The 18,600-nt window shown below is 49.6% G+C and overlaps 1 protein-coding gene across 3 annotated transcripts; it reads right to left on the bottom strand.

Moving 5' to 3' along the window:
* Positions 1-393: 393 nt before the first annotated feature.
* LOC109559502 (apolipoprotein L2-like) lies at positions 394-13,885 on the bottom strand. Of its 3 annotated transcripts, none has more exons than XM_019961295.2 (5): positions 13,744-13,885; positions 6,567-6,604; positions 6,276-6,384; positions 4,912-5,023; positions 394-2,643 (listed from the first exon to the last, which is right to left on the bottom strand). In XM_019961295.2, the coding sequence occupies exons 3-5, from the start codon at positions 6,349-6,351 to the stop codon at positions 1,572-1,574; spliced, it is 1,260 nt and encodes a 419-aa protein (XP_019816854.2). In that variant the 5' UTR covers positions 6,352-6,384; positions 6,567-6,604; positions 13,744-13,885; the 3' UTR covers positions 394-1,571. The 3 variants fall into 3 exon arrangements, with proteins under 3 accessions (XP_019816854.2, XP_070645800.1, XP_070645801.1); XM_070789699.1 differs by having other exon boundaries at positions 6,567-6,648; positions 13,744-13,838; XM_070789700.1 differs by lacking the exon at positions 6,567-6,604 and having other exon boundaries at positions 13,744-13,871.
* Between the last annotated feature and the right edge of the window lie 4,715 nt (positions 13,886-18,600).

The raw sequence follows: 18,600 nt of genomic DNA, 5'->3' as shown, positions 1-18,600 counted from the left end.
AGCTCCTCCAGGAGTCCTGGTGAAACGTGAAGGCAGCCTGGGAGAGGCGTGTGCTGTCTGTCCTTGCCCCTCTGTTTACGGCTGACGCCCCCCCAACACCTGCACACAAGCCCTCGGCTCTCAGTCACCCTCAGGTGCCCCGTGTTCATCCTGGTCCCCGGGGCTGGAGGAGGAGCATCCCCATGCTCAGCCCATCACACAACACGGGCTCCCCTGGGCGTCCCATGGGGCCTGGGGGCTCCAGGGTCTGAGGGAAATGACTGGCTGCGAGCCCAGCGTGCAGGCAGGAGGAGCCATGGAGGACATGCTCCTTGAGACCCTGGGAGACAGGCTCACGGGGAAGGAGCTCAGGCATCTGGACCCAGGTGAGCCCATCAGTCAACACAAGGAAGCCTCAGTGAATCAGTGCTATATATTGAAATAAAGTCTAGAGAACACAAGGTGAGGAGATCCGGTGTTAGTCGTCAGTCGTGTCACGCTCTTCTTGACCTTATGGACTGTAGCCTGCCAGACTCCTTTCTCCATGGACTATTTCCAGGCAAAAATATTGGAGTGGATTGCCATTTCCTTCTCTAGGGATATTCCAAACCCAGGAATCGCACACACATCTCCTGTATTGGCAGGCGGATTCTTTACCACTGAGTCACCTGGGAAGCCCGTGGAAAAGCACGGAGTTTCCTTAAAAAACTAAATATAGAGTTATCTTATGAGTCAGGACTTCTGGGAACGACAAAAGCTCTAATTCAAAAAGTAACACGCACTCCAATGTTCATAGCAGCACTATGTATAATAGCATGGAAGCAACCTAAGTGTCCATCAATAGAGAAAAAAGATGCGAAATAACTGGAATACTACCCAGCCATAAAAGAATAAAACAATGTTGTTTTCAGCTGCTTGGATTGACATGTAGATTATTATAAATGAAGTAAATCAGTCAGAGAAAGACAAATATTGTGTGATCTCAATTATGTGTGGAATTTAAAACGTAGCACAAATGAACTTATTTACAAAACAGAAACAGACTCACAGACAAAGAAAACAAACTTTTGGTACAAAATAGGAAAGGGGAGGAAGGGTAAATAGGAATGTGTGATTAACAGATGCACATCACCCTACATAAAATAGATGAACAATAGGGATTTACTGTATAGCACACAAAACCGCATGTATAATCAATACATTTGGCTGTACAGCAGAAACCCACACGATACTGTAAGTCAACTACACTTCGATAAAAACAAACAAACAAAAGAAGTCCCTGCCTAATTAATAAAAACCTGCTGGAATCGAAGGTGAGTTGATGCTGGAGACATAGGGCTAGAGAACACCACCAGGGGAGACTGTACTCGCTGGGAATTCACACCCTGAGGAGGGCGATAGAGGAGCCCTGGCTACTTCTACTGGATCCCAACACTCCTCACTCTAACTTTCTCTCATTTTCAACCCTTTTGTATTCCTGGCCTTCCACAGCTAGTTCCACCTGCCTTTGCCTTTATTCTGCCCCCAGTGTGTTCTTTAGTCCAAAATAAGTGGTTTCTCCCCTCCCCTCACTCTTTAGCCCCCCTCCTCCCTTAGTCCAGGCTCCAGGCTCTTTCTTTGCCCTCATCTGCCACCTGCATCCATCCCTCCCTTGCTGTGCTCAGCTTCGGAAATGCCAAATTGCTAACACCCAGGACCATCAATGCTGTCTCCCTCCTTTTCTCCTCTAACAAGCTGCCTCTGAGACACCCAGCAAATGTCCCAGGTCCCTGTACTACTCTGGGGTTGAGGGAATCGAGCCCTCTTGCCAGATTCTCATGGATCTCAGTGACAAACTCCAATGTGCTTTCCAACTCCTGGGCCTGCTGCCTCAGCTTTTCAGCTGACTCTGCCTTTGCTCCATCATGTAAATGTATTGACTCTTTGACCAGGAAGCCCACATCAATCACAAGGCCAATACTTGACATGACTATGCCAGCGATCCGGGCCCCTTTGGCCATTGTTAAAGCCACGCCACCAAAAGTTTTCGGCACCTGAATGCTGCCACGAATGAAGGTTCTCCCATTGGTTATGAAGAACTTGACTTGGGCTGTTAAGGCAGGGCTTCCTTTGATCACCTTGATGAATTTGAGGCTCTCTCCAATGATTTTTAGGGAACTGATGAATAATTTCTTTGCAAGATTAATATGAACTTTGCTTTTATGAAGTACATCCTCGATTACTTTCCATCTCTTCAGGTCACGGGACAGCAGTTGATTGGTTTTGGTTTCTGCTGATGACGTGTTTACACGTTCCACGATGCTGGTGGACACGTTGGTCACAGTAGCCGCTATGCCCAGCCCTAACCCAGTGGCCAAGAGAGGCAGAGTGGCCCCCATTGTCAGAGGTGCCAGAGCCAGGCCAACGATGCTGAGGATGCCAGACACAGCACCAGTGGAGTGGGCCACCACCTTGGAAATCGTGCAGTCCTTGTGTACCTTGTCAACGTTGTCTGCAAAAGCATGGATCTTTTCTGTGTCTTTCTCCAGGGCCTGTTTCATCATAGCAATCTCCTCCAAAAGCCTCTTTCTGTCCAGCTGGTCTTGTTGGAGTGTGTCTGGGGCCTTTACACTCAAGTTTGTTTTCAGCCTGTTCAGATACTCATATAGTGCCTTTGCCTCCTCCCTGTAATAATGAAGGTCAAGGAATTAAGACAATTTGTTTGTCTGTAAAAATAGGCTGGGAAGGTTCTATTCTGTTTTATTTGAGCAGAAACCCCTTCATTCGTGGACCTTAATGTATAATGAGGAGTCAATCTGCTCTTAGCCCTTGATCCTGGGAAGTGGGCTCTAAGCCCCTAGAATATTCTGGCTGATAGGAGTGTCCTCATCTCCTCGGGCCTTTGGCCACTAGACAAACAGAAAATGTGACTTTCGTGGTGGGGCCTCTGGGTCACGTGGTATCAGTTCTGACCTCTGGAGGAGCTGGACTCCAGGGCATTAGTCTGACCGCCGGGAGGAGCTGGAGACCACAAGTTAGGATAGTTTGTTTTTAGTGGGTGAGATTCCATGGCAGACAGAGCCCTGTGTGTCCTGCCACACACTGAATCCAAGGCTGGAAAGCATCCTGGGGACACGGAACCTTTGTGTGTGAAACCCACCAGACTTTCCCCGTGGCTGAAACTGCATCCTTTCCCGTAATAAACCATAACTGGGATGACGACATCTTCAGTGAGCTCTGAGAATCCTTCTAGGAAATTCTCAAACCTGAGGGTGATTATGGGAACCCCCAAACATGCTACTGGTGTTAAATGTAAAGACAGTCCTGGGGACTGTGTGCTCAGATCTTGCAGGTTGGCTAACTCTGCATACTTAGAAAAAAAAAAAAAAAACACCAAAGTCAAAGGTAGAAGGCACCTTAAAGATCATTTTGCCTGGCATCTGCTCTCTTCCAAGGCTTGTGCCCTTGATCTTTCCATTGAATAGTCACTGGGTCCATCCACTTCCCCACCTAACAGGGAAGCAGGAGATGTGCTGTGAGCCCTGGTTCCCTTGGACTCTCCAACTCACCTCACTGACTCCTGACCCATCACCCAGCATCCTTGACCTCTTGGATGTTACATGTTAGCTGGTAAACGTGCCTGCACCCCAAGGCCATGTGCAACTTTATAGACCCTCTCCAAGACTCAAGAGACTTGAGGAATCACGCATCTGAATTGTTAATCCTGAAGAGACCGGCACTTGTACAGCTGGTGGTGGAACTGTTCTCCTCCTCAATGGGGATGCATGAGGCTCCTCAGAATCCATCAAACGGCACACAATCGCAGCCACTCACTGTGACCCTGGAGGGTTCACTGAGCCACTGCTTTCCCACCATCAGGGCCGCTTCACGTAGACTAGAAGAGGGTCCAAGATGGAGAGAGAACCCAGGTCCCAGGCAGGGTGTGGAGGACATGATCACCCAGGGCCCTCTAGCCCAACATGAGGGGATCCCATCAGGGAAGAAAGAAATGTCCCCCCTCCCACTCCCGAAACACCTGCTGGGGTCACAGACCCTTTACTTCTGTGTCCTCGGGGCCCATTCTCCTCACTCTAGTCCTGGTCCTGTTGCCCAAGCCTGCCTACACGTCCTCCAATCTGGACCCTCTGCTCTACCCTGACCCCTGGTCTCACCCTGGTCCAGGCCTTCCTAGGCCTTTGGACGAGATGATTGCATTTGCTTCCCCACCTCTGACCTGCAGTTCACTCTGAGGCCATCACCATAGTCTATCAGATTGAATTGCTATTCCCACTGGACACAGGACAGATCTGGGGCTCCAAGACATAAGCCCAGAGCCCCACAGCTGGGCAGGATTAGAACCAGGACCCCACCAGCTCCACCCAGTTCCTCTCTAGCCTCTCTGCCGTATTGGCCAGCTGGATATTGCAGGGTTGGTACAGTTCCTAAGATGGGGAAGGAAAGGACTCTTGTCAGAATCCCCAGCAACAAAAGGATGTTGGAAGGATTTACTGACTTTTTCAAAAGTGAGCCCTGCTTTGTCCTCCTCTCTAGGAAAAAGATCTTTGGCCCCTATCTCTTCCCAAGAAGTTTTTTTCAAAGTTAATATTAATTGAGCACCTACTTTGCGTCAGCCATCATGCAAAGCACTTTGCATGCATGATCTCAGTGTCTGCACAATAAAACTGAACAGATGAAGAAACTAAGGCAGAGAGTAGTTCAGTCACATGTCCAAGGTCACATAACCTGCCCTGTAGCAGGTTTCATATCTTCACAACTCGAGGCCCTTCACTGCCACCAAATGCTATAAAGGAAACACTGCTATTGGGATCTTGAGAAGGAACATCCTTGACTCCAACTACAGGATGCTGCCTGGGGGAGGTGTGCCTGCCAGGAAGAACCTGGCCCGGGGCAAAGGGATCTGAGTCACATTCTTGGTAAACCCATGCATGTTACCTGGGTATACTGGCCTTAACCACAAATATCTTCCAGTTTCGGAGTAAGACCATCAGTTTCTTTTCTGTGACCTGGGAATGTTCAACAACAACTTGAAAAACAGTTTCACTCTCTAGATGGAAAAAGAAAAGAATAAAATTAGAAGAAATTGTGGTGGAATATAAATGGCATTGAGTAGCTTGCTCCTTGGAAGAAAAAGTTATGACCAACCTAGACAGCATATTCAAAAGCAGAGATATTACTTTGCCACCAAAGGTCTGTCTAGTTAAAGCCATGGTTTTCCAGTAGTCATGTATGGATGTGAGAGTTGGACTATAAAGAAAGCTGAGCACCAGAGAATTGATGCTTTTGAACTGTAGTATTGGAGAAGACTTTTGAGAGTCCCTTGGACAGCAAGGAGATCCAACCAGTCCATCCTAAAGGAAATCAGTCCTGAATATTCACTGGAAGGTCTGATGCTGAGGCTGAAACTCCAATACTTTGGCCACCTGATGCGAAGAACTGACTCATTTGAAAAGACCCTAATGGTGGGAAAGATTGAAGGTGGGAAGTGAAGGGGAAAACAGAGGATGAGATGGTTGGATGGCATCACTAACTCAATGGACATGAGTTTGAGTAAACTCTGAGACTTGGTGATGGACAGTGAGGCCTGGCGTGCTGCAGTCCATGGGTTGCAAAGAGTTGGACACGACTGAACGCCTCAACAGAACTGAACTGAAAATGTGTTTAAGGTCCATCTTCCTGACCAAAGGTCCCTGGTGTCCTTTGATACCAGTGGAACATATGTGTTCCCTCTGCCCCAGTTCATATGTTAAAGCTCTGACCACCCCTCCCTGAGGACTGAGGTGGCACAGTCCTGACTTGAGTTCAATTCAGGGTTCCCTAACCCTTGCGGAATGGCTGAGGTGGAGGGGGTGGCAGGGTGAGAACTGGAGGAAACAGCCTCTGTGGTGACACCCCAGGGTCTGGGAGCACAAGGAGGCTTGGAGCAAGGGAGAGGGCAGGAGAAGCTCCAGGGATGTTGGGGGACCTCCTCTCCCTCTACCGCCTGACCTTGGGGATCCCCATCAGCTGTCCCCCTCACCGCAGGCTGTCTTGGCCTCACTTCTGAGTCCCTTGCTGGATGGCAGTGGAGGAGGAAGTAAACAGCTTGCTCTGGTGCCCTGAGGAGAGGGCTGGGATTGAGGCTGTAAGGATAGAACCTCGAACACAGGGGGCTCCCCTGGCCTCTCTGGAGGACTCCGGAATGCTTAGCTGCCCCCTTCTTGGTTTTTGATTCCTTTGTGGGTTGTCTCAGCCTGGAGGCACCACCCTCAATTCTGGATCACAAGTGGAAACCAGCCAGACAAGAGACAGCTGACTACCTGAGCAGTAAAAGAGGTCTATCGAGCTCATGATGGCGGCAGCAGGGTCTCGGAGATGTCCCTTCGGCTCACCCATCCAAGTCAGGCTGAAAGGAGGTGTGGCTTCACCCTTGGGGAAGAGAAAACAGACTGTGGGCTAGATCACCAGTGAGCAGTGGCTGCAGGGAGCAGCGAGGGGGAGCCCTCTGATGGGTTCCCGTGGGACGGCCACCAGTGCCACCAGGGACTTAACCCTCTGCGTTTCCCTGTCCCCTGGGCTCTGCTGGCTGTTAGTTAAGAAAAGTCACTCACCTACAGCTCCTTCCAAGCTGAGTCAGAGTCCTGCTCTCCTGTTGGGGCACAGGGAGAAGGTAGTCAGACAGGAGACAGCCATCTGTGAAGTTATAGGAGCAGTAAAACCAGAGACAGAAGAACACATAGAAAGGAGCATAGAAGGGAATACTCTGGGAACTATGTGATGTCGGGACACCTGTGTCACTAATTGGTAATAACTACTATTGATTCAGTGTCTATGATGTGCAGGCTCCTGAAACTCACCTAAACATGGGTCAGCCCAAGACTTCATGCTGGTGCCAGAATCTGGACTTGAACCCAAGTTTTTCTGATCCAAATAGCAGGTTAATGATAACTATGCTCTACTCTCAACAATATACAAAAATACTTACCTGGGGATATATGTTAATTGGTAAATGACTCTTTTTATTCCAAAATGATGTCTTGCTCCCTGTGCCTGAATCTCTGCCTTGATAAAGTTTCTGGTGCTGCAGCTCCCACAGCCCACATCCTCCTTCCTTCTGCAGGAGCCTTTCTCCCACAAGCCCCCTCCCTGCAGCCCTGCCCTGGGCAGCTGAGGACCTGGATGGTGCCCAATCCTCTCTGCGGTCCTCCCCTGACTGTGGCACTTTGGGGTGTTTCTAATTGTTTGTGTAAATAATAGTGTAAAGAACACTCTTCTTGTATGAAGCTTTGCCTGTACTTGAGACCGTGTCCTTAAGCTGTTTCTGGAAGTAGGATGATTTGGTCAGGGCTCTAAACATTTTAAATGTTTTCATACCTAGAGTCGCTCTGTTGTGCCAAAAAATTGCACCAATTGATTACAGTTATATTCATATATGAGGGTGTCAATTCTTTTAATCTTGCCAATTCTCAGAAGTCTCTACTTTAAAACAGATCTTTATTGAGAGAGAATTTTTTAATTCTGTTTGGGATTACATTGCCTTGGTAGATGATGAAAGGAAGCTAACGTTGATTACATTCAGCAGTATTGTAAGAAGACAAAAGTGCATTTATCAGCTCCTCCTCCTGAGAGCTGATTGAAATGATAGGAAACATGCTTACAGTTGTAATAATTGCTACTGATAGGAGGCGTCTCTGTGCTTCTGGTCTTCGTTCTGTACTGATAGTTGATCTAAGACTTTACCGAATATAATTTGGATAATTATAATAATTATCCAAATAATTCCAGTAACTCTTGAGATACGTGTGCCAACTCCCCTCCTTTTTTCATAGATGTTATGTGGCTTGCCCAAGGTCAGAAATCTTGTCCATGACAGACTGGGTTTCAACCCACTTACTGGGCTCAAGAGCCCATACCTTGCCTCTCGGAACTCTGCTGCTAATATAAAGCCAGGAATGTGGGCAACAGGAGCCCAGAGTCTTCAGCAATAGTTTGAAGACTGATTGGATGAAGAAGTGACTGCTGAATAAAGAGGAGTGGAGGGAAGAAACAGAGAGAAGGTATACAGGCTAGAGGAATGCTTGCTTAGAGCAAAATGAGAGTGACACCAAAGGAGAAAGCAGGGGATAGTCCCAGCAAACCACATCCCATCACATATTCACCCAAATCCACACCGGACAGAGGAAAATCTTAATTCAGAGACTCCAGAAAAAATATTTCTGTATTCTGGAATTTAGGGGTCCTCAGGCAAGCACTCTCGGAGAAGGCAATGGCAACCCACACCAGTACTCTTGCCTGGAGAATCCCAGGGACGGGGGAGCCTGGTGGGCTGCCGTCTATGGGGAGGCACAGAGTCGGACACGACTGAAGTGACTTAGCACCAGCAGCAGCAGCAAGCAAGCACTCTACAGGGCAGCTTACCAGTCAACTTTACTCCCTCTTAAATATGAATGGGTCGTCCAGGATTATATACATGGAAACGATGACAATGTGGAAAAGGGTGACTAAGACAAACAGATGAGAAATGACACCAGAAGAGATGGATGGACAATTCTGAAGGAAGAAAATAATTTTTAAAACTTGAACCCAGGTCATAAAGTCAATTAGAAAGGATTTTTATTCATAAAATGAGATACACTGAGAAGTGGGGAAAAATGAAACAGACAAAAAAAATCTTGGGAATTAATAAGTGTTTACCAAATAAGTCTAAAGAAAGATTGGAAAAGAAGGTCAAAAAAAGCTTCCAGAAGTTTTCTTTAAATGACAGAAGAAATGGAGCTAAGTGGAGAATAGAAACGTTGCTATTCACAGTCGTTCCTTAGCAAGTTACTTGAGAGTGAGGTGCAGAGGGAAAGAAAAGGTGTGTGTGTGTGATGATGCAAAGGATAACCAAGAGAAAGAAAGATTCCTGAATGTGATCCAGGAATCAGGAACATCAACCCAGAGAGAAGGGAATCCAAGGATCACAGCTGGGCACACAGCAGATGTAGAGAGAAACCAGTTCAGAATGGGGTAAAAAGTCCAGAGTCTGTGGGGACAGGGGACTCGGTATCATATGAGGCACAGGTGCGAAGAAATGGAGGAAATTTGAAGACAGACAGTGCAAGGGGTGAAAACAAAGGTGATTCCAAACATCAGGAAAAACTGAAGCTGTGCCAAAATGTATGTGCAAATAGATAGTGTTAATACAAGTTACTCAAGAGAAAACATTTAAAACATCACAAAAATGTAAATTCTCTTCTTTGACTTTTAACTTCTAGAACAAAGCATTTAAATATGAGAAGTAAATTTATTTGCTGTCAATCAATATGAATATTAAATCACACTTCTAGAAGTTGGGAGCTGAAGCACTGAAGGGAGAAAGAGAATTAGTCTCATTTTACAAAGTGGGGAATCAAGAAACACCAGTTGAACCTGAGGGCCTAAGAAACAATGGCACAAATAAAGTGCATATAACCACAAAGTTTTCTAATAGAAGATGTAACGTTAGTGATATAATGATATTAGGAGAAGATAGTGAGAGATATAAGAAAAAGTATAAGAATAACTGAAATCATTATCTTCCCTGGTAAGAAGTAAGTTAATAGTATCAAACTTTTTAAATTAGGAAAAGAAAAATATGATACTTAATGTTTATTAGCTATTGTGGTTGACGACTTCCCACTCTGCACCAGGCAGCATTCTGAGTGCTTCTCAAGCATTCATTTATTTTTACTTCTCTCAGTGACCCTGTAAGTAAGGATGTTATCTAAGGATATTGCTTAATTACCTAAAGAAAAAGCAAACAACTGAAAGTGTTTTTTACTACGAAGGGGTGTACAGAACCCTCTGTATAAACTGGTTTGTTTTAAACATATGCATTTAACATTTTGGATTTTTTTAATTTTATAAAAGCAGAAGTCACTTCATAGTAGTTAGTAACCCATAAGAATGGGTTGATTTCTGGCACCACCACATAAAAGCGGTGGAAGCAATTGGATTAAGAGACAATAAGAAGTAAGCTGACACCCGATGTGAGAACTGTCAGTGTAGCAGACATGTTTGTGATGATGAAGCCAAGCTCTCTAGGAAAAGGAGGGATGATAATACACGTAAACCAGGACAATCACAGTGACCTATGGCCTTAAACAGAGCCATCATCTGGCAGCACCTTGCCCACAAACATGTGCACCCATGGGCTTCTGTCCACTCAAAGGAAGCAAGACTCCTTGAAGGGGAGGTCAGTTCCACAGGTCGGCATCTATATCCACAGGTTGGCATCTATACACCCCCAAAGGCAAAGATTCTCTTGGAAATGTTCAGAGCAGCATTTAGAAGGGGCACCCACATAAAATGAGCTTCCCTGGTGGCTCAGATGGTAAAGAATCTGCTTACAATGTGAGAGACCTGGGTTCAAGCCCTGGAAAGATCCCCTGGAGAAGGAATGGCTACCCACTCCAGTATTCCGGTCTAGAGAATTCCATGGACAGAGGAGTCCAGGCTCCTCTGACAGGCCATGGATCACAAAGAGTCGGACCCGACTGAGCAACTTTAATGTAACTCACATATAATAATGTTGCTGATGATGGAAAGTGAATACTATGATCATGTTTCACTGGGCCAAGTTGAGTCTGAGAAAGGCCATGAGTTCATAACAATTCAATGACAAGAGTTTATATCAAGTGTGGCTAAGAAGGGAGACATAAAGCTTTCAAAAGGTAGCTATGCTGCAAAGAGGAGTAAGTGTAGTGGGAAATATTTCACTGTTAATTGAATTTAATAATAAGAGGAGTCTTAAAATCGATGGACATATTCCCTTCTGTCTATTTATGTGACCATTATAAAGGACTGAGAAGGAAAGAATACCCCTGACATCCCAAGGCTGGCCTGGTATCACAATAGGGTGATGCTCTTCTCCCGTTGGATGTAAAGGCTCTCACAGAATTCCAGCCTCACACAGGGTCACCCTGAGAGAAGGAGCAAAGGAGACAGCAAACACCCATCACTGTGCCCCCACCACACCACACCCCCTCCCTTGGGTGAAAAGCATGACTGCTCCTTCTTTACCAGTCACACTTTTATGCTCACTCTGGTCTCCCCTCTCCATAGATGAGTTACCGAGACCCCCACTGATAGAAGTGCCCCTCATTTTCTGTGTCACCTAATCTAGAGTGGACCCATTTCCTTAGTGAGTGAGTGAAAGTCTCTCAGTCATGTCCAACTCTTTGCAACTCCATGGACTATAGAATCCACGGCATTCTCTAGGCCAGAGTACTGCAGTGGGTAGCCTTTCCCTTCTCCAGGGGATCTTTCCGACCCAGGAATCAAACTGGGGTCTCCTGCATTGCAAGCAGATTCTTTACCAACTGAGCTATCAGGGAAGCCCCCATTTCCTTAGAGCCTCCCCCAAATCCCCTCACCTGAGCTCCCATCCTAGAATCTTTCTATCACCTTCTTTCTGTGATGCCTGGGGTTGTCCCTCAGGAAGAGTAACTTGTTCACTAGGGAGTGTGCCTGGTGGTGGAGGCTGGAGTCACTGATTGTGTGATGGGAGAGAATTCGCACAGGCAGGTCTACCTTGAAGCAGGTGGGAGAAGAGCGCTGGCTGGTCCCGCTCCACCCTCTCTGCCTGGAAGCTGCATGACCCAGGAGCCAGGACAGCTGAATGATATCATGAAACACGAGGACCAAGAGCCAAGGCAGAGAGAAGAGGAGGGCTTTGGAAGAAAGGGCTGGATCCTGGGTGATGCCAAAACTTCGTAAACGCATCTGAACCCTCGACCTCATCCTTCCATCATTCCGTCCCATTCTTGGCCTCTTCCTGATCCTTGTCTGGGGCCTCAGATGCATGTGGATCCTGATAGTGCTTCCTCTGCTGGATTCCTATCCAGGCTTCCTCCTCTGTTAGCCTCTGATTGGCCCCTTTCTGGAAAGGCTGTTGGTGGGAGAGGGGAGGACCCTGGAGAAGCCTGGTCCTGCCCAGCTGCATGGCCAGTCATGCATCCCTCCCCTCCTCGTGGGCAGACAGATTCTCCCCATCTCCCTCATGTGCCTGCAGGCACCCTCCCTGGGAAGGGAAAGGGGCGTTAAGAAAGTCCCTGGCCGAGCACCCGGACTCTCCCGACTGCCCCAGCTCCTGTCTTCCTCACACTCTCTGTCTCCACAGGGCCAGTTGCATGAGACTGATACCTCACTTGGCACAGGCAGCCCCCTGCCATGACATGCGCTTCCCCACTGGCCTCTCCGCGTGACGGGTTACTTGTGCCTGGAGGCCCAGCTCCAAGCCTCCCTCTGCCACCTTCCCCCAGTTGCTCTCCAGCTCCTCTTGAAGGCCGCACTTTACTCCTGGTCGTGGTCCCTTTTTGCTCAGTTTCTCCAGGTCTGAGAACCCTCCCGCATCATCAGGGGCCCTGTCTCTTCTCTGCTGCTCCTCCTGTCCAGGGCTTCTGGGCACCCTCTGCCCTTCTGGGCACAGCCGGTTCAAAATATGAGGGGTGGGACCCCTTATGGGGACAGGAAACAAGCAGCCTCTCAGTGACACAGCACAACCCCAGTTTCCCCTGTTAAAATTAGAAAGGGAGGGAGGGGAGAAGGAGAGACAGAGGAAGAGAATGGAGAAGAAACTACAGATCCTAATCAATCAATCATTCAAAGGATCCAACATAACCAGAGAGAAAAAACTGAAGGGACTGAAGGAAGCATTAAAAATAACATTGATTTGAGAAAGCCCTTCTGAATACACACATTCCACAAGATATAATGGTAATTCTGACCTACTGAACTCTTGGAAATTAAAATTGCCAAGGATCCCATAAACCAGGTCAGAAAAAAACATCTGCACCCACAGAGAAAATGGAAATCAGCTTTTAAAAACTTGGTAAGAGAATAGAACAAACAGTTCCCCAGGAGGTAGCTTGCCGAGGGTCACACAGTTCTCTGTGGGCAGAGAGGAGGCGAGACCAGGACTTTGGGCACGGTGCAAGGGCTGGGTGGAAATGTGCTTTTAATAACCCAACATTTCTAGGGTTGTCTCTGCCAGTAAAAAACATAGATCTAAGCTCATGCCCCTCCTGTTATACTGATGTCTGTAGAGTTCGGCTTTTTATCTTAACATTGCAACACCGGGATGTATGTGGACCTTGTGCAGTGAGCCCTTCTCGCTTCTTTCAGCAGCGCCACCTTCCCCACACAGGACCTCCCATCACCCACATCCTGAGCAGAGGGCCTGGCAAAGGAAGCCAACGCCCTTCGACTCCCCACTTGGTTTCCTGTCTATATCCAGGCCTCAGTGTCCCCAAGGGCCTGGCACTGAGCCTGGCTCTCAGAGGCAAGGTTTTTCAACAAACTTTGATTCCTTGTAACCGAAAAAAATCCCCTTTCCCCCATCAGCCCAAGCCTAGCAGCCTGGGGACAGCTTTAAGGTGGCCAGGCCATAGGAGGGGAGGCTCTGACTCCCCTGTCCTCCTCTACCCTGTCTGCTTCCTCCAATTTCCCAAAGTACTAAGCACACCCAACACCCACCTTCCTTCTGGGGTTGCCGCTCATGTCTCAGGAGTCCACATCCTGAGCTGAGCCCACCTGAGCAGCTGTGGCCCTCCCTCTGCTCTGTTTAGGGGCCCTCGGCTGGGAGGAAGCCCTCACACACACCTGCCTCCACATCCAGGCTCTGCCCCTGCTTAACCTGCTGCCTTGGCCATGACCTCACCTCTCTGCGCTTCCAGTTTCCTTCTTCTGTCAACTAGTGACATCATCCTTTCTCAGACATTCATCCTGAGGATGGGGAGATGGGCAGGGTCCCTCCCTTCTGCTTACCCAGGGGTTTTCCTCTGGCTGAGTGTGAACAAGATCCAGACGTTCTCAGCTGTGCAGAGGCAGCCGCCAGCTGTGCATCTCTGCAATGACCGCACACACCCTCTGTGCCTAGATATACTTTGGGAAGCAAAAGTGAAAGCAAAACCCTCACTTCTGAGTGGTTCAAGTCAAACAAACACCCTGCCCACCAGGCCCCACCCTGGGACTATTTCCACCTCCAGCTGACCCACTTAGAGAAAGAAGCCTAGTCCTGACATTCCACATCCTTCTTGACACAGTCCACTCCGTCTCAGGCTCCGTGAAGGAAGACCAGCCAGCAACACACCGTGAGTCCCTTGGCAAATCACTCCCCACCACCCCCCCATTCCATCTTCTCACCCCTCCAACCCCACACTCACCAGCCTGCCTGCCTCGTTCACCTTCGTGCCACCAGCATGAGGTACAGTCCTAGAACAGACCAGCTGCTCAGTGCACACTGGTCACACTCTACTGCTGAGGGCCACGTCCAGGTGGCTTCTAGGATTCACTCACACTTCTAGGTTCTTCTGCCAGGGACACCTGCTGCATCCAACCGGGAGAAATGCTTTCTGCAAAGCCCAAATCTGGCATCACTTCCTCTAAGAAGGCCTCCATGACCTCGCCTGTTGAGCCCACTGTTTCCTGTTCTCCTCCCATGGTATCTAGAAGAGGGGCCTAAGGCCACCCCTCAGCCACTCTGTCCATGCGCTTCCCCCCATCCCTTTTGATCAGATCCCTCTAGACTTAGCCCTGCTGGCAGGGACGGAACTAGTGCATTTAGTCCACATGAGCAAGGCTGGCCTTGGTGGTCACTGCCAGAAGGTGGATGCAGAAGTTCGTGGGAAGGGCTGAGAGCAAGTTGCCTTTTTCTATCTCGGCTTATCTCCACCTGACAACAGATTTTTTTCTCTCCAAAAGGAGAACTTTTATCAGAAAGCCAGTGTCCTGGCGACTCAGAGAAGTCGGCAACGGAGAGCTGGCCCTGTCTCCGTTTGGTTCCTGAGCAAAGAGCCTCTGTGGACGGGGGCTGAGCATGTGGCAGGCGCTGTGCTCACACCGTCCACGCCTTTCCTGTTGAATCTCACATCAGCTCTAGGAGTGCTGGCTCTGTTTCACAGATGAAGAAATGGAGGTCGAGTTCCCACAGTCTGAGAGTCCTACAGCTGGACTGTTGGTGAACTTCTCGGTTTGCCTCAAGCAGAAGTTCCTGCAGTGGACCTGGATGCCCCATGGAGGCCCGCCTGCCCTTCCCTCAGGGCTGCTTCACCCCTGGAAACGTCCTTGGGCCATTATGGTCCCCTCCCCCCAGGTTTTGAGGGAGAGACAGGAGATTATTCCATGAGGATAGCCAACCATAGTTTGTTTGTAACAGCCAACTGTTATGTATCTGACGTGTTTTGCAGATAAGGGAGCTGAGAGGAGGGGAGAGGTGGGCACTTTGTTCCAGCAACTCAGGCACTTGTGTTTGGTAGGAGAATGTCAGCAGCTCACATCCTGCAAACATTCATTTGACACCCTGTCCCCAGAGCTCAGGGCTCAGGCCAGGACACAAGCCCCAGAGCCCAGACACAGAGGAGTCAAGAGGCAAACAGGCAGCTGCCCTGCCCCCTGACCTGCACAAGTCTGCCTCTGACCTTACAGGAGCTGCTGGAGTTCAAGGATGCCTCTTCCCCAGAGATCGGGGTCCTCTGGGGACAGCCAGATCTGGGTGTCACACCTACAGAAGGGACACAGGGAGGAAGAAAGGGAGGCAGGGGTTTTTCTGCAGGAAAATCGGAGCACAGTCACCACTCCCACCTGCTCACTTTAAACCTCAGGCAGAAATCCAGGAAGCAGGGGGGCGGGAAAGCCATGTGGGCCTCCCCGGGGGACACCTGCCTGGGTGAGGGCTGCCAGGCCCTGCTTCCTCAGTGCCTCCACACAGGACAGCTGGGGGCCCTGAGCTGCTGGTGGGCGTCCCGGGACTCACTTCCCGGCCAGGTAGCCCCTGCATCAGGCCTGGAAGCCCATGATCACGTCGGTGATCTTCAGGTCCCACTCCTCCTCCAGGTGGGCCAGCACAGTAGCCCAAAGAAAACCTGTACCGCTCTGGCCCATGCGGTACAGGTTGCTCTCGATCTCCAGGACCCTGATGTAGAAGAGGAGAGTTGGCCGCTGACCACATGCCACCCCAGCCACCACGGAGTCCTAGAGAAAGACCAAGGCCCTGGATCGGTCTTAATGCTATGAGCACAGACTTCTCCTGGTGCAGGGAAAGTGGGGTGGAGGGACGCCAGGAAGGGGGCACGTGGGGGCCAGCACGGGACAGGTAAGGAGTCAGACTTGCAGAGAAACACAGAACCTGGGCCCTGAAGGGATTTTACCTGCTGGCATCTCTGTCCCCGTGCATTTCTAACCAAGGGGGCAGTGGATATCGGGGCTCTGGTACATTACCCTAGGTAATTAGAGAAAGAGTGTTTCTTTAAACAGGTAGTTTAAAGTCTAGAGGGGCTTCGACATACTTAGGAACCTAAGGAGCGAAGCAGGGGAAGCCAAGAAAGTGGGGCCAGGTGCAGGGTGGCGCTCAAGGGCCACAAGTGGCTTGGGAGCAGCGCTGTGACAGGGCAAGTCTCTCATCAACAACTGTCATTGACGAGGAGGCTGGGCCCAGACTGGGTGTAACCCAGCATCCGAGTGAAACCAATTGTTAGCTTCTCTGTGCAAGCAACACAGTTTACTGAGAAGAACCAGCTTTCGTGTAAGCCAGGACCTCCACAGACTGAGGACACCCCTGTTCAATTAGGTCCACGCCCTGGGATCCAGCCACTGGAGGCTGTGCACCAGGTGGTGTGAACATGCGCTCATAGGTGGCCTTGGCCACACCTCGATGGCGAAGTCAGCCTGCAGGGACACCCGGGGCGGGGGCGGCAGGGGGGGAATGGGTCAGACACAGGGAGACTTTAAGCGCTCATTCCCTTTACCCCAGCAATGTCATCTGCAGGGCCCACCCCCGGAAAAACAGCCTCAAAGATGAGGGGGAAACTTCATACACAAATATGTTCACTGCAGTGTCATTTAAACGGAAGGAAGTTGCAAGAGCCTAAATTCCAACAATATGGGCAGAGCGAACTTAGACGTTTGCCAAGTGTTAGTCATTCAGTTGTGTTCAAGTGTTTGTGAAGCCATGGACTGTAGCTCGGCAGACTCCTCTGTCCATGAAATTCTCCCGGCAAGATTCCTGTAGTGGGATGCCATTCCCTTCTCCAGGAAGTCTTCCCAACCCAGGGATATGAACTCGGGTCTCCCGCATTGCGGGCAAATTCTTTAGGGTCTGGCCACCAGGCAAGTGAAGTGAAGTCGCCCAGTGGAGTCCAACTCTTTGGGACCCCGTGGACTGTAGCCTACCAGGCTCCTCCATCCATGAGATTCTCCAGGCAAGAATACTGGAGTGGGTTGCCATCTCCTTCTCCAGGGGATCTTCCCAACCCAGGGACCGAACCTGGGTCTCTCTCATTGGAGGCAGACGCTTTAACCTCTGAGCCACCAGGGAAGTTACCAGGCAAAGACCTTTTTAAAATATAGGGATGAACTGAAGTATGTACAGAAGAAATGACAAGATTTTTGAGGTTTGCTTCTAAAAACATAGCTGCACTGTAGGGAGATGGCCAATAATCTTACTGGGGGAATTATTTTACTTCTCTAGGTTTTACCCCATTTCCTGAATCTGAACCGTTAGTTGTAGTGTTTTCATAAGGAAATATACAGCTTTTTAATTATCAGGTTAAAGAATGGTTGGGCCTAACACATCTGCTTTCTTTCAAAAACAATGTCCCTATCTTTGGAGGGAGGGCTCTGCCCAGACTCAGCAGTCATCACCGGTATGAGGTCCAGGACAGCACCCTTTGAAAAAGAACAACTTACTGTGAACTTCCAGGCATTTTTGAGAGATGGGAGCAGGATCTTAAAGATGCCCAGCACCAAGGCATGAGAGAAACATGAAATTGTCAGCAGAGGCTCTGCCCGGAGGCACTCAGGCCCTGGGTGGCGGACACATGTGTGCAGCACACATCCCTGCCCACCTCTCCCCACAGAGGACAGGACAGCAGGTGGGGACAGACAGCTGCATGGTCTGGGCTCCCAGCGGGGTGGGTACTCTGCACTGGACCCAGGATGAGCTGTGTTACAGAAACATCACATGCTTGCTTCACTTCCTCCTGGAACAGAACACCCTGCGTTCTCCCGACCAATCAGCTCAACATGGATCAGGGAGGAGGCTCAAGACACCCAGAGGGCCCACCCAGGATGGCCCTCCCCAGGCAGGGGCCTCAGCCACTCTCCTGGTCCCTGGGCCCAGCTTCCTCCTGTTCTCCGTTGCGGTGAGAAACACATGCTCTCAGAGGTGCAGTGAGGTCCTGATTAGGACCCAGGTGACAGTGCTGACACAGCGATGGCCCAGCCCAGGCTGCACAGGGGTGAATTTCCCCGCAGGAAGAAGAACAGGAAGTGGGATCCCAGTGAAGACTGGAATCAGGAAAGCAATGTTCCTGGGGGTCGGGGTCTCACTGCACCTCCCTGTTGCCTGCACATATATAATACACATGCAGAATACTGAGAAAGGAGCCCGATGGACTAGGAGAAGCACTGGCATCGCGCTGGGGCCCTTCACCCTTGACATCACTGCAAGATGCAGCAGGTGGAGGGGATTCGTGTTTGTCTCCAGCTGGGGAAGTGGGCGGTGCACTTACTGTCGTGTGTGGGGTGCTTGGACCCAGAACAGCATGAGGAGAGTCATGTCTGTTGGTCTGGGCAGAGGGCATGTGCGCATCCAGGAAGCACTCAATCTGGAGCCTCTCTACCTGA

The sequence above is a fragment of the Bos indicus genome, chromosome 5, assembly GCF_029378745.1.
Source record: "Bos indicus isolate NIAB-ARS_2022 breed Sahiwal x Tharparkar chromosome 5, NIAB-ARS_B.indTharparkar_mat_pri_1.0, whole genome shotgun sequence".
Classification (NCBI taxonomy): domain Eukaryota; kingdom Metazoa; phylum Chordata; class Mammalia; order Artiodactyla; family Bovidae; genus Bos; species Bos indicus.
This window is presented reverse-complemented; position numbering and strand designations above follow the sequence as displayed.

Excerpts from the sequence above, each read along its gene's own strand:
- LOC109559502 (XM_019961295.2), bottom strand. The coding sequence starts at position 6,351 with ATGGGTGAGCCGAAGGGACATCTCCGAGACCCTGCTGCCGCCATCATG. Across the intron at positions 5,024-6,275 it reads AGACCTCTTTTACTGCTCAG|AGAGTGAAACTGTTTTTCAA; the intron begins GTAGTCAGCTGT and ends TTTTCCATCTAG. Across the intron at positions 2,644-4,911 it reads GTTAAGGCCAGTATACCCAG|GGAGGAGGCAAAGGCACTAT; the intron begins GTAACATGCATG and ends TCATTATTACAG.